The sequence below is a fragment of the Lepidochelys kempii genome, chromosome 1 (genome assembly GCF_965140285.1).
Source record: "Lepidochelys kempii isolate rLepKem1 chromosome 1, rLepKem1.hap1, whole genome shotgun sequence".
Classification (NCBI taxonomy): domain Eukaryota; kingdom Metazoa; phylum Chordata; order Testudines; family Cheloniidae; genus Lepidochelys; species Lepidochelys kempii.
Window position 1 is genome coordinate 325,131,152 of NC_136380.1, and position 16,307 is coordinate 325,147,458.

Here is a 16,307-nt window from a genome sequence, read left to right on the forward strand (position 1 = left end):
TTTAGATGAAAATTTTCCTATTATAAGCAATTATAGTCTTGAAATGTATCTATGTGCAAAAGGAGAAATATTTTCTTATTTCTGGATTTTTTTTTTGGCTTTATACAGAAAATCATACCAGAAGACAGTCAGTCACTCATGATCATCAGGTCTACATCACCACTATTAAATCCTGCCAGCATTCAGTCATTTTAAGATAGTAGTGAAACAGTCTTCATAATATGCATGTGCATCTATAAACTGCCATCTCAGAATTTCTCTCTAAGGACATGTAATTACATGTCCAGGTATGCTAAAAATGGACTTAGGCTCTGAAAGTCCTAGCTAACCCACTGCTGGGTGCCTGTAAAGCCCTCAGTATGTGGGTCTGCAATAAAGAAAAATAAAAGCCCCCTTCCCTTCACTTCCATAGCATTGCTAAAAAAGAGGCCTAAATGGGGATAGGAGAACCAGAACAAAACACAACAAAAACCTGTCTGAAATTGTTGTTAGTTCCTCTCCAACTTTTTCTCAGATTTAGGTAACCCCTTATCTAGAATTCTGGCCTTGTCTTCTCTAGGAAAAATGGTGTGTTCTAAACTGACGCACCAGTTTGTAGTTTTAACATGATTAAGAGACTGCTCCTCAGAGGGCCTCCAAAAAACACCCCCTCAGTATTTGGATCCCAGTAGAAAATTCAAAAAGATCTCACATTAAACCAAAACCATAACAGTTCACCTTTCCCATAAAGTTAGTGTGTTGATCTGGATACAAAATTCTATTATTAAAATGTCAAACAGAAGGATTTTAGTTCTAAATGCAACTCTGACTGGAACTTTAAGTATGGCAGCACTAGGGTGCCTTAATATACTGCCACTTTTTAACGCAAATGAACCACTCACAGGATTCCATCCTTATGTACAAAGTGTTTCAAGACCAGCTTCATATTACAGCAAGAGATGTCTGGAATCGCTTGGTGTAATATGCTGTGTACACAGTTTATTTGCCATTCAAAGAGCAAAAACATAGTCTTTTAAAGCAGTCAAACCATACCGGATTTTACCAAAATAAGGATAGGAAAAACCATAAAGGGTTTTTCCATTAATTTTGTTTGTGGTTTAGGTCTGTCATGATTAGGTAAAAGGAAACTTCAAAGAGACATTACTTTGCAACTATGCAAATACAAAGGAAGAAATAGAAGGTTTTTCAAAGATTTTTCAGTCATACGTGCTCACCAAAGCGCAACACAGATAAGAAAGATCAAAGTTGAGATTATTAAAAATAACGCACTGAAAAACTTGTTTTAATGCACTGGTCTTACTTTTAAAAACCATGAAGTTTCACATTCCACTGCTCAGTTTTAAGGAAGTTATATTCTGAAATTTTACAAGACATACCTCAATAACTTGATACAAAAATTGAAATAAATATAGCCTGGATCAAACATGTGGGGTGTGCCCACATTAGCTTTTACATTCATGTTGAGCACCTCAAGTTAAGTAGCAATTAACCAATTCAAGGTTAAGAAAAAAAAAATCTAGTGTAGACACATCCTGGCAGGATGACCTTTATTATTTGTATTATTGTAGTGCCTAGGAGTCTCCCCATGGTTAACAACCATATTTTAACCCTGTGCATATGACAGGGTCAGAAACTGATTCCTCACAATACAACTTCTTAAATTGAATTTGTGGAGACTTATTTTTGGTGCACTTTAGCTGAAGGACATCCCCCAAAACCCACACAGGGACTGCAGCTGAGATGGCATGTGATAAACCTACTTTCACCCCAGCTTTCTATTACATTCCTGGCTAAAAAGCTTATCGTATATATTAAGGCTATACCCTGCCAATATAAATACACATGTGCATTTACATTCTCCTTTCAATGAGCTTGTCACTTCAAAGGAAGCCTTTCTTCCCTTTCTGTAAGGAAACAGCAGGGGAGGGAGAACCCACAATCAAACCTGCCTGGCAGGGAAAAGGGTAAAGGAGACCCCCTCCATTCAAAATAATGGATTCTTGATGTATTAATGCACCAAGCCCAACTAAAAACAGCTGTTCTGCAGTTTTAATTTGTCTTTAGGTTTAGAACTGACAACTTATGATTCATTAAGCATTTGGAGTTTCTATTCTTGCAGTCTAGTAGCAGAGGCACACTACTCTAGCCAGGGCAATGACCACTCTGTGATCTCATGAGAACTGCTACCTTATAGTGACAGCATTCTGTATATCGTCAAGGAAAAACATTTTTGGACTAGATTGTGTCGATTTGATCTTCGCAAGGTCACAAGTGATGTTATCTAAAACATTAATTTCAGATGGGTGGGTGTTCATAAATGTCACACACCTTGAAAGATCCAAATAGGACATCTTCAAACAGGTAAAATCTGCTTTTATCTCAGTGTCAATTAACCAAGAAAGCAGTTCTGACAGCCTAAACCTTAAACATGGTAGCTGATAACATATGGTGTCATGCTTCAAAGCACATCATCCCCCCATTTAAAAAAAAAGAAAAAAGAAAAGAAAAAGTTAATGTCTCTACAGTTGAGAGAGAGAGTCAGAATTCCAGTAAAGGCTTACCTTGTATCTGTGGTTTAAAAGATACACTGTACCGAATAAACTTTTCATATACCATCCATTTTTTGGAATGAGGAGGAAGATTATACATAGGCTTGGAAGCATAAGATTTGTATCAGTAAATATAAGTTAATGTCAATTTAACTGAACACACACAAACTAATGAAAAATGTTTCCATCAATGCTAATCAAAATGTATAGATAGGCAAAGAAAGAAAAATGCTGCTTGAGAACTTAAGGATATTTTGATTGTATATTTTGACATCTGATATTGACAATTTGTATTTTAAAAGTTATAAAAATAACTTTTTGAATCTTGTAGTAATGTAGTGTGGTTCCCTGCCACCCTGGAGAGAGGACACCCTCTGGACATCAGAGTGGGTAGAGTCAGGGAGCTCTGAGCCCGCCCCCTAGAGGGTCAGGCATGGCACCGGAAGTATAAAGGCCCGATCCCAGAGCTCACTGAAAGGGCAGCCACCAGGGAGGCCAGACGCCTCCGGCCTAGCTCGCAACTGGGAAACCCCAGCAGCCTGCAATAAACCCAAGGACTGGCCCAACCTGCCCCGTGCCAGCTACCCGGAGGACTTGCCAAGCTTGCCCTTGCCAGCTATCCCGAGGAACCCATGGTGCTGGACCCCAATGAGGACACCACCCTGACCCAGGTACCTCAAGAGGGGGAGTCTGGAAGTAACCAGTAGCAGCTGACCCTAGTCTGGCTGCAGCACTGCCAGAACCCATGTCATTGTGTTGCTGAGTCAGTGGGGATCCTGGCCGCAGCAGGTCTTCTGCTGCTGCTAGGGCCACAGTGGAGTGGGAGGGCCTGAGTCCCCCCGCCACCCAACTTGCTGGTGTCAGTCTCCCCCCTCTCAAGCCCTTCAGAGCCAAGGGCCTGAACTTACTGTTATATGCTGTTGTTGCTCAGCCCCTGCCTGAGCGCCTGACTCTCTATTGCTCTGCCCTGACCTAGGGCCTGGGCTTGCTGTTATATACTGTGGTTGCTCAACCCCTGCCTGAGGGCCTGACTCACCATTGCCCTGCCCTGACCTAGGTCCTGGGCTTACTGTGTTTAGTTCTGCCCTCACAAGGGCTGCAGAGGAAGACTCCCGCAGCCGAATTAAGTCCCCACAAGACATCTTCCCGAATTTAGTGAGGCGGTGTGGTTCCCCGCTGCCCCGGAGAGAGACGAGCCCCAGCTAACCTCTCTACATGTGGTGGAGAATGTGGGCATGATCCCTCGACTGCTGTGAGAAAGGGTCTGGGGGGAGGGTGAACGTACCCCAGAAAAAGCCATGGATATGGACAAACTCATCAAGCTCCTGACCGAGAGCCAGCAGCGACAGCAGGTGGCCCAGCTCCAGCAGCTGAGAGGACAGCAACAGCAGCTGATTCGGGACCTGGGGGTTTAGAACCAGGAACAACAGCGGCAATGCCTGCAGCAGCTGACGATAGTACTGCTTCGCCCCACGGCGCCCCAGCCGCAGCTGCGTCACCCCGCACCATTGCACTGGTGCGGCTGACTAAGATGGGACCCGATGACAACTCTGAAGCCTTTTTGGTAGTTTTTGAAAGAGTGGCGCTGGTTTCAGGGTGGGCTCCTGACCAAAACGGGCCACTCTCTTGGCCCCATAGTTAACCAGGACAGCCCAAACAGTGTACAGTTGGCTGTCTATGGAGGATGCAAGGGACTATAGCAAGGTAAAAGCAGCAATCCTGGACGCCTTGGATGTCAGCCCGGAAACCTTTCAGCAGTGGTTCTGGAGCCAAACCTACCCCACAGGCACCAGATTCTGGTTGGTGGCCCAAGAGTTGAAGGAAGCATGTAAGCGGTGACTACAGCCGGAGAGGAGGACCATGGATGAGGTCACGGAACAAATTATTTTAGAACAGTTCGTCTACATCTTCCTGGCACGAGGAAGGGTCTGGGTGCTTCGCCATCAGCCAGCAATGCTAGCCGCTGCCTTGATGGAAGACTTCCTCGTGGCCGAAGCGCTGGTGGGGCCAGCTACCAGAGCCCACCCCCCAGGGCCAGAGTGCACTAATCCTGAAAAGAAAGGGGGCTCAGACCAAAGTTCGGAGTCTCTCCCGCAGGCAAGAGGCTCGCTCCGGGCCAGATGCCCTGAATTTCCACCTCAACAAGGATCTGTGCCATCCCCCCATGCCAAGTGTCCCGAGGACCAATCTGAGTCCCCCCAGGGGCCTGATGGGAGCCCCCACCCGGGATGGTCACCCAGAACTTGGGCCCTGTTTTTTATGTGGGAAATATGAATACTTCTAGTGTGACTGCACTGAGATGGAATGCAGCTTCGGCCACATCTGTGTGGGAGAGACCTGGGCCCGGCTGCCACAGGTCCCCAAGATCATGGTTCCAGTAGTTGTCGGGGACCACGCAACCCTGGCCCTGACTGATTTGGGCTGTGGCCAGACGCTAATCCATCAGACCTTGGGGCCCTGGGCCGACCCCCACCTGGGGACGATCCGTCTGCAATGCATCCATGGCGACGTGCGGCCCTACCCCAGTGCCCAGATCCCACGAACGGTAGCCAGGGTCACACGACGGATGATCGTCAGCCTGGCCCCTCAATTAGCCTACCTGGTGATTCTGGGGCGTGACTGGCTGGCGTTCAAGGAGATCCTCTGCTCGACCCCTGCACTGGAAAGGGATTGCCCCAAGGTCCACCTGGAGGAGGAGGAGGTGGACCTGGAACCTGAGGGAGGGACTGAGGAACCTGTGGACCCCCCGCCTAGGCTGGCTGTCGAACCCTGACTTAATACCAATTTTTGCTGCAATCAAAGAGTAGACACCACCCTTAGTGGCGCCTACAGACAACCAGTTGCTGTCGATGGGGCCATGATCGACCTGCATAGCACAAATCAGGGCCCCGTTCTGAGCTATGCCATGACAGTTTTTACTGGGGTGGAATGGAAACCCCGCACGGAAGAACCATGGACCCAGCTGCTGGTGCCACAGCCGAGCAGTAATGAAGCTTGCACATGACATCCCTGCCGCAGGGCACTTGGGCCATGAAAAGACCCTCGCCCGGATTTTGACGCGGTTCTTCTGGCCCGGCATTCACCAGGAGGTGAGAAACTATTGTAGCTCCTGCCCGGAGTGCCAGTTAGTGGCTCCCCTGGGGTACCCAAGGACCCTTTGGTTCCCATGCCCATAGTGGAGATGCCATTTGAGCGGGTGGCCATGGACCTCGTGAATCCGCTCCCGAGAAGTGCCATGGGATTCCAGTATGTGTTGGTCATAGTTGATTATGCCACCCGTTTTCCTGAGGCCGTGCCATTGCGGAGCACCACCAACCAAACCATTGCCGGCAAACTAGTGAAGGTCTTTGCTCGAGTGCACCTGCCCCGGGAAATCCTAACGGACCAGGACACCAACTTCACCTCCCGACTGTTGCAGCAGGTATGCGAGCTCCTGGGAGTTAAACAGTTATGCACCTCCGTCTACCACCCACAGACTGACCGGCTGGTGGAACGATTCAATTGGACCCTGAAGGAAATGCTGCGCAAGTACTCCCCAGAGGAGCTACGCTGGTGGGACCAGCTACTCCCACCCTTACTGCTGGCAATCTGCTAGGTACCCCAGTCATCAACAAAATTTTCCCCCGTTCGAGCTACTATATGGCCACCGCCCGTGGGGCCTTTTAGACTTAATGTGGGAGACATGGGAGCAGTCTCCATCGCCAACCCAGGGCTTCCTGAAGTACGTTCTCCAGCTCCAGGAGCACTTCACTCAGGCCAGAGCCCTAGCATGCGAAAACTTAAAAGCTGCAGAGGAAACCCAGGAACGAACCTATAACCAGGAAGCGCGGGTCCGTGTCTTTGAGCCCAATGATCGGGTCCTGCTCCTCCTACTGTCTAGCGAATCGAAGCTGCTGGCAGGGACCCTATGAGGTGGTCCGGAAGGTTGGGCCCGTCGCCTGTGAGGTCCACCAGTCCGACTGGCGCAAGATGACCCAGTGATATCACGTGAATCTATTGACATGGTGGTGGGAGGGCCTATTAACCCTTACCTGCTAGAACCTGAGTTGGGTCCCTGCATGCCCCTGACAGAGGGCCCTGCAGGCCACCAGCTCAGCGACATGCTCATGGAGGAGCAGCGAAAGCAAGTCCAATATCTCCTGCAGGCTTTCAGGAGAACTTTTATGGTCCTACCCGGTTACCCGACCCTGGTCCATCATGCCAACCAGACTGAACCAGGGAAGGTAGTCCGGGAGACGACTAGGCCCCTGCTGCACCGAATGCGGCAGGAGGTCAAGGAGGAAGTACAGGCCATGCTAGCCCGAGGAGTCATCGAGCCATGGCAGAGTGAGTGGCGCAGTTCAGTGGTCTTGGTACTCAAGCCTGATAGAACACAGCGCTTCTGTATAGACTTCTGGTGGGTCAATGCCATCTCAAGGTTTGATGCATATCTTATGCCCCATGTGGATGAACTGCTTGGCTGCCTAGGGGAGGCCCATTTCATCACCACCCTCGACCTCAGTAAGGGATACTGGCAGATCCCGCTCGACCCCATCTCTAAGGAGAAGATGGCGTTCACCACCCCAACGGGACTTTACCAGTTTACCTGGATGCCCTTCGGCCTCCATGGGGTCCCGGCGACATTCCAACAACTAATGGACCGCCTCCTATGGCCCCATCAAGACTATGCAGCGGCGTATTTGGATGATGTCGTAGTCTACAGCCACCAGTGGGAGGACCACCTGGAATGGGTAACTGCGGTCCTGAGATCCCTGCGAAAGGCGGCACTAACGGCCAATCCAAAAAATGTAGCATTGGCTAGCAAGAGGCAACGTACCTTGGATACGCCATAGGGAGAGAACGGGTGACACTCCGCGTGGGGAAGGTTCAAGCACTGGCGGCCTGCCCACCATGAAACACCAAGTGCGACAATTCCTGGGGCTCGCTGGCTACTATTGGCAAGTCATTCTCCAGTTCGCTTCCATTGCAGGCCCCATGACGGGACTTTTGACTAAGGACAGCCCCCGGCACGTGCCGTGGACCCAAGAATGCGAAGACATCTTCCGGACACTCAAGGAGTGCCTCTGCCAGGTGCCAGTCCTATATAGCCTGGACTTCGACTGACTTCATCCTCCACACGGAGGCCTTAGAGGTAGGGCTCGGGGCTGTCCTTTCCCAAGAAATCGACAGAGAAGACCACCTGGTCTTATATTTTAGTTGGAAATTATTCCTCCATGAGAATAACTACCCAGTAATAGAGAAAGCAGCACTAACAGTGAAATGGGCCTGTGATGCTTGTTAGTGCAATGGGCCTGTGATGCCCTGCGGTACTACCTCCTCGGGGGCCCATTTACACTAGTCATGGACCATGCCCCACTCCAGTGGTTAACCAGAATGAAAAACAACAACATTAGACTAATGCACTGGTACCTGGCGTTACAGCCCTATGCTTTCACCATCCAGCATAGGACAAGTGAAAATTTAAATTGATAACAGAAAAATGCTTTAAAATCATCAACACTATCCACCAAAATTTTAAAAAAGTAAAAATCACAATTTTCCAAGCCTAGTTATGTATTACAAGATGTGAAAGGTCATCTTGGTACCTGTAAAGTGCATTCTTATACAGTATAAAACTGATATCAAGACCTACCCCACTGAATTAAAACAGCTCAAGGTTATAATTCTAGTGCCTTAGTTACATTATAATTGTTTACAATGTACAACTTTGCATAACACATGTTTACTGTAAGACAAAGTGACATTGACTGTACCTGAAATACTGGCCCAAAAGCACCTGCTTACAAAGGTCTCAAAATTCCATTTAAGTAAGTGGAGTTCACCTGACTTACACCAGGGATTATTTGATCAAGTGAGCTTAATTTATTTTTTTTAAAAAGGAAATAAAATCAAAATTACTTGAACAAATAAATATGAGGAATCTGATATTTTTGTTAGGACATTTCTTAGACTATTGAATTTAAGGACCAAACTGCTAAGCTTTGAGGCATAGAATGCCAAGTCATTCTCATTAAAAAGAAAGCAATTAAAAAAAAAAGTTACCATTCAAAGTTTTCTTTAATTCCGCTTTCAGTTTTTCAGTTTCTTGCCTCAGTTTTTTATTGTCTTCTTCTAGTGCCTGTTCATTTTCACACTTCCCTTTTTCATTCAACGCCTATCAAAAAAAATTGTGGATATAGTTAGTATTAGTTTAAATTACTGCTCGATACTAATACAAATGACTAAACAACATTGGCCCTGATCCTATATTGTGCTGGATGTCTTCAATTCACACTGATGTCAAAAAGAAGCAAGAAAAGATTAGCACCTCTGGAGGGGAAAAAAAACCCACCCCAAACAGATGCATCCATAAATATAGTGATAACATTTAAGGTTGAAGAGGACCATTAGGATTGTCTATTATAACCTCCTGCATAACATAGGCCAAAGAACTTCACCTAATAATTTCAGCATCAAACGCATAATGTGTTTAAACTATAGCATCTCTTTGGGAAAAAAAAAAAATATCCAGTCTTGATTTAAAGACCGCAAGTGATAGAGAATCTACCACATGTTCTCCAATGGTTAGCTACCTTCACTGTTAAATTGTACCTTTATTTCTACTCTGAATTTGTCCAGGGGCAGCTTCCAAACATTTATCTGCCAGATAAAATAATTATCTATTATCAGAAATCTCTTCCCCTTGTAATATTTGTATTTTGTGATCAAGTCATCACTTAACCTTTTATATTTATAAGATGTTTAGGTACTTAAATACAGTTTTATCTGATTTCCAGAAATGCTAAGCACCTGGAAGTCCCCCCAAAAGCCGTATTAGGCACTAAATAAAAGTTATGTACTTACTGTACTTGCTATTATGAATCTTTTCATTTCAAGCAATTAAACAGTTGTGCCTTAATTACCAAATGATAAAATATCCAGGATTAGTCACTGTTTCTTGTGACTTTTTCCTCATTTCTCCTGCAACTTCCTTTCCCATGCGCGTACTCCTCCCTCCCCAGTATTCTCCCTTCAAAGAAATTCAATCCTCTGCTCATCTGACCTCCCACATCAAACACATGAACGTGAACTGTCCCATTTAAGGAGAGCAGGAGAAGAGGCAAGCTTCTAGGTGAAGAAAAGGAGCAACACATTTTCTTGTGCTGAGCGACAGAGGGTGGAGGAGATCATTCAAAAGTAAAGAGGTAGATACAAGAGTCAAGTACATAGGAAAAAGAGCTGAACTCATGAGATAAATGAGATTGCTCAGAATATTCAGGAGAAAGAGCAAAGGCCCTTGATAAAAATCTTGGGAAATCATCTGAGACGGGTGAAAGAGGAGCTACCAAATAAAATGTTGGAGTAGTCAGTACGCTTTGCATCCCAAGCGGGATGGAGCTCTGCCTGGCACCTGCAACCCACCAGCGTGGCCCTTGGCTGCCACAGTTCTCCCCTCAGGGCGCACACACACACCCCTCCACAGATATGCAAGGAAGATCCTGAGAGCCAGGAGGGCTACTCTGCTTTCTGACTCTGTTATTCACAAGAGGGGAGAATGTACTTCTTATGTAACAGAGTCCCCTTTGTAGTGAAAGCAGCACAGAAAGAGGAAGATGAAGCTGCAGCCACAACCCAGCAGGACAGAAAATGCAAGATGTCAGGCATCTGGCTAGAGCAAAATGGCAGATATCCCAGCCAAAACACGGGATTGTGGCAGTTTGGCAACATGCCGAATTCCATGAACACACACAACCATGGACTACACAAAAGGACTTGCCTACAATCCACTCTACTGACCTTATTTCCTTACAAGACACCTACCCGAATTACCAGTAAAACAGTTATGGTTCCTGGCTCCACAAGCTGTTACCACCTACTTACACTGAAGGTACACTTGAACACACCTCTAGATAACTTTATTTTGATAATGTGTTTTATTGAACAGAATCTCAGTTGTGAAACAAAACTGCCAAAATTTGTATTTTTGACTTCTTGCTTAACTTTTTCCTACAAAGATCCAACTAGTTAGTGCCAGGCAAAATTCCTTATGTTACACAATACTGATGAAATTAATTTTCCTTCCTTAACAATACTGCGTATTGAACCAGCCAGAGGATTACTTCAAATGGCAAATTTTAAACCTTTTGTTTCTACTTTTCCTAAAACAATATTTTTTGAAAAGTTTAAATCTTAAGTGTAAAAACAAATTAGCTAATCCCCAGGTAACAGCCATAATGAAAGTAGCTACCATGCCAATAGCTAACATAATACTAGATGTTTGTGTAAGTGATTATATGACATGGTGGATTAATTAAGAAAAAATAAAAATTAGTTTTAGTTTAAATTGGATTTTTATTTAAATTGAAAACTGATCTCTTTTTAAAAAATGAATATATTTACAATGAAATTTGAAATTAATCTATGTGAAGGCCTAAACTTAATGAATTAAAATAATTTAAATACTAAAAAATACAATTAAGCAATCTGTATTTGCTGCCAAGCTTTAATGAAAGTCAAACTACTGAACTGGTGGAAGTCACTGGCTAAGCAACTTGGAATCAGAGCTTGCTGAAGTGCTAAGCCAGCTTTTGATAGCAGTGGCCTCTTCTGCAAGTGCAGAAAGACCATTTTCCTCATTTCAGTTTATTGAACTAGTTCAGTTCAATGACTAGTTCATTCAGAGTTAGGAAACCAACTGGGAGCTGAAAAAGCATGAAACTTCTTTTTCTCGTCCAATCTATGAATGAAAACAAAGTGTGAGAGGATGAAATTTACAAGTTCTAAAACTCTGAAAGACATGGTGACCAGAATTAATCAGTTCAATTTACTAACTACAGATATTTCCTTTGTTTAATAAATTAGTTTGAAAGGCAAACCATGTTTTGATACATAAAAATAGTGTATCCAGCATATTTAAAGGTAGATTTAATAAAATAATTAAATTCTGTTTTTGTGCATTTTAATCAACTTTGAACTTCCATCCAAATAGAGCTTAACACAAATCACAAATAAAAATTCATCTGGTAAAAAATAAATGCATAAATCATTAACCTAAATATAAATTAAGCGATATAATTGCTTAAATAAGTGTATTGTTAGCAAAAAGAAACATCAAATTTAGTGTAAAGGCTATCTTTAGTTGCACATCAACATGTTTTAATGGTTACCAACCAATGAGAATCAACTTTGTTAGGAAATAACTTAAAAGTATGATTAAAATGAGCAAACACTATTAAAATTTATTATTTAAATTATTAAAATCGGTTATTTAAATCCTTTGATTTAAATCAATTCATGCTATTACATGAGCTCATTCAAGCAAAGTGTTGGGCAACCCTGGAAGTTGATAAGGCCACTGCGGAGAAACTAAATTAATCCTTTCAGATGGTCTTCACTGCTGAGGAGGTAAGGGAGATTCCCAAACATGAGCCATTCTTTTTAGGTGACAAATCTGAGGAACTGCCCCAGATTGAGGTGTCATTAGAGGAGGTTTTGGAACAAACTGATAAATGAAACAGTAATAAGTCACCAGGACCAGATGGTATTCACCCAAGAGTTTTGAAGGAACTCTTATGTGAAATTGCAGAACTACTAACTGTGGATGTAATCTAATTGCTTCAGATATGATCCCGACAATTATAGGCTGGTAAGCCTGACTTCAGGACCGGGCAAAATGGTTGAGACTATAGTAAAGAACAAAATTGTCAGACACATAGATGAACAGAATTTGTTGGGGAAGAGTCAACATGGTTTTTGTAAAGGGAAATCATGCCTCAATCTACTAGAATTTTTTGAGGGGGTCAACAAGCATATGGACAAAGGGGATCCAGTGGATATAATGTATTTAGATTTTCAGAACGCCTTTGACAAGGTCCCTCACCAAAGACTCTTAAGCAAAGTAAGCTTTCATGGGGTAAGAGGGAAGGTCTGCTCATGGATTGGTAATTGGTTAAAAGATAGGAAACAAAGGGTCGGAACAAATGGTCAATTTTCAGAATGGAGAGTGGTAAGCAGTGGAGTCCCCCGGGGGTCTGTACTGGGACCAGTCCTATTCAACATATTCATAAATGATCTGGAAAAAGGAGTAAACAGTGAGGGGGTAAAATTTGCAGATGATACAAAACTACTCAAGATAGTTAAGTCAAAAGCAGACCGTGAAGAGCTACAAAAGGATCTCACAATACCGGGCAACAAATTGGCAGATGAAATTCAATGTTGATCAATGTAAAGTAATGCACATTGGAAAACATAATCCCAACTATACATATAAAATGATGTGGTCTAAATTAGCTCTTACCACTCAAGAGAGAGATCTTGGAGTCATTGTGGATAGTTCTCTAAAAACGTCCACTCAATGTGCGGCGGCAGTCAAAAAAGTTAACACAATGTAGGGAATTATTAAGAAAGGAAGATAATAAGATAGAAAATATCATATTGCCTCTATATAAATCCATGGTATGCCCACATCTTGAATACAGCATGCAGATGTGGTCACAGATGTGGTTACCCCATCTCAAAAAAAATTATTGAATTGGAAAAGATTCAGAAAAGGGCATCAAAAAATGATTAGGGGTATGGAATGGCTGCCATATAAGGAGAGATTAATAAGACTCAGACTTTTCAGCTTGGAAAAGAGACAAGTAAGGGGTGATATGATAAAGGACTATAAAATCATGACTGGTGTGGAGAAAGTAAATAAGGAAGTGTTATTTACTCCTCATAACACAAGAACTAGGGGTTCATTTGGGGTCACCAAATGAAATTAATAAGCAGCAGATTTAAAAACAAACAAAAGGAAGTATTTTTTCACACAATGCAGTCAACCTGTGGAACTCCTTGCCAGAGGATGTTGTGAAGGCCAAGACTAGAACAGAGTTTAAAAAAAGAACTAGATAAGTTCATAGAGGATAGGTCCATCAATGGCTATTAGCCAGGATGGGCAGGGATGGTGTCCCTAGCCTCTGTTTGCCAGAAACTGGAAATGGGCAACAGAGGATGGATCACTTGATGATTATTTGTTCTGTTCATTCCATCTGGGGCACCTGGCACTGGCCACTGCTGGAAGACAGGATACTGGGCTAGATGGACCTTTGGTCTGACCCAATATGGCTGTTCTTATGAGTGAACAACAGCTTTTAAGAAGAGTGCTATATAAATGTGTGTTTCAAAAATCCTGTGCAGAAAGAAATGCGAACTAGAGATATCAATCACATCAGCCACTACTAAAATATAACCACCTCTGGGGTGATATAAACATTTAATGTAACACCACAATGCATAAAGGAGTTTAAAAAAAACCAGTAAAAAACCCCATACAAATTTAGTAAAATTCAACTGCAGAAGAAATTTAAGTAGAGAGAATATAACTGTCTAAACTGGAATTTGGCCAGATTAAGAGTAGAGGTTCTGCTACCAGTAAAGATCCAAATACTCCTTTCATGATCACAAGTGGTCAGGATCTCATTTCTCTATTTTTGTGAAACATGGCACTTCCATCAACATAATAGTCCCTCTACCTAGCTCAATACTGACAGGAAATAATGCCATCTACAGAATCACCTACACCATTTCCTATAGCCTTTAATTGTTCCTTGGAGGTCTTCCATGCATTCCAATTCAGTTGAACCTGTGATATCCAATAGTATCACAGTAATTAGATTTTTTTTTTTTAAATTAAAATCATAGGGGATGAAACTCATAGTTCCAGCACATCCCCCTCTTGCACGTTGTTCTAGAACAGTGGGGCGCAAACTCTTACAGTTCCACCCCCCCTTACCAGTAAGGGAATCCATCCATGACCCCTTCCATTACAGCACAGCTAAGGCTTCCTCAGCAGCAGAACTTGGGCTGAAGGCAGAGTTGGGGGCAGAACTGGAGATGGGGTAGGAGCTGGGGCTTGAGATGGAGCTGGCCTGGGGACAGAGAGGGAATGAGGGCAGAGATGGTCTAGGGGTGGAACTGCGCCTGGGGGCAGAGTGGGGCTGAAAGCATGGTTCTCTCTCCCTGACCTCTGTGGGGGCTGGCCCGGGCCCCACCATGTGCCCCACCCCCACCCACGAACATTTGTCCGTGTCCCCCTTGAGGGGCATGTCCCACAATTAGGGGACCACTGTTCTAGAAGCATGAGGAGGTAACCACAGTGGTAGGGTCAAACAACTGCCATAAACTGAGTGGAAATCTTGAAACCTATGCAGCTCATCCCCTCCTGCTGGTACCTAAAAGCCAGGGTAGGGGCAAACATGCTCTGAAACGCTACACAAGCCTATGGAGACTAAGAAAAGAGCACTTACCCAGGGAACGCATCACTGACTGAAATAGAAAGTTTTTGAGACAAAGAACCCTTATTAACATTTTGGCATCATAGCACGGAGTCATACAAATGATGGGTAGTTAGTGGGCTGAACTATGCAGAAGAATGGTTTTCATGTTTGGCGAACCCACCCAGAAAGCAGCTCCACAACTGAGAGGAGCCCAAAGGGGCTATTTAACTGCAGTGTAGACTTTAGGGCTCAGGCTGGAGTCTGGGCTTTAGGACTGTAACCCCTTAGGCTGAGCCACACGAGCATGAGTCAGTTGGCATGGGCCAGCCATGGGTGTCTGCAGCGTAGACATACCCTATGGGTCTTACAGCTCATACAGTTTTTGCTGTAATTATTTCCTTTAAAAAAAGATAATTAAAAAGGTAATTAAGATACCTGTTGCAATAATTCATTCTCCTCCATGTATTTTCTGGCAGCTTCATTAGTATTTGCTACTTGAATTTCCATAGCTACCTGAATTCCCATCTCTTTTGCCAACTGAGTAATAAGGGTGACAGTACGTCTCAATACACTGAGGAAGAAACACAGTGAGAATTTAAGCATCATTACTTTTCCTAATAGGATTCTTTGCTTTCAGTTAAGATTTATTTTAGATGTAAAGGTGAACAAAATGCTTCTATAAATAAATTTAAGAGACTGTTTAGGATCTTAAATTAATAGGACACATGCATAAGCTTAATGTTGACAAATAGTTAAAATTAGGACTTGAAAAGTGAAAAACCTTTCAGGACCTGAATTCCAGTTCTGAATGTCAACTGTTCCAAAGGATAACATTACACATATTTAAAAAGTGGGGCAGGGACCTCCACTGCTTACAAGGTTGAAGGTGCTTGTACTGTTATTTAATGTTATAGAAGAAACATAGAACCCTGAACTCAAGATTCAGATGCTAAGATATTATGGTAATAAGCATGGTATAAGAACCCTTGTAGGAGGCAAGGGTAAAAGCACTTTTCAATTTAATTTTAAAATGTATTTGTAATTTTTGCATATTACATCCCATGTATTCTATTGATGATTTTGGATCTAAACATTTGTTTTGTATTAACACAAATAATAAAATACAAAAACACACGTTGACAAAAGTGTGACAAAGTCTGAGAGTTTTTCATTTTAAAGTGATAATTACTTCCAAGATATCCAAATATGACAGCTCCCCATAATTCTGACAAGGAACACACACCAATTTCACCTCCCTACCAATGCTTCAAAAGAACACTTGAGTCTAAGTGGTATAATTCAGGTTCTCAAAGATCCTCTTTATTCTGAACACCCACAAACTTCCACTTCATTTTGATGCATCTTTCCCTCCTTACATTACCAGAGCCTTTCGGCAATATGTTACTGGTTCTGTTAAAGCTGAAGGCAGCAGTGAGCAAAAATTACTTTGTAAGATGGCTGCCTGGATTCATAAATCCAAGTGGTTGCCTCACCCTTGTTCTGGGGAGAAGCTTTAACA

At 43.4% G+C, this 16,307-nt stretch overlaps 1 protein-coding gene across 2 annotated transcripts in view; it reads right to left on the reverse strand.

Moving 5' to 3' along the window:
* Window positions 1-16,307, reverse strand: part of LOC140905331 (B-cell receptor-associated protein 29) — a 55,808-nt gene that overhangs the window by 17,060 nt on the left and 22,441 nt on the right. For both annotated transcript variants that reach the window (XM_073328454.2, XM_073328453.2), the window contains exons 5-6: window positions 15,224-15,359; window positions 8,592-8,703 (exon numbers count right to left, since the gene is read on the reverse strand). In XM_073328454.2, coding sequence (XP_073184555.1) covers window positions 8,592-8,703; window positions 15,224-15,359 — 248 coding nt within the window. The remainder of the gene's footprint in view (window positions 1-8,591; window positions 8,704-15,223; window positions 15,360-16,307) is intronic.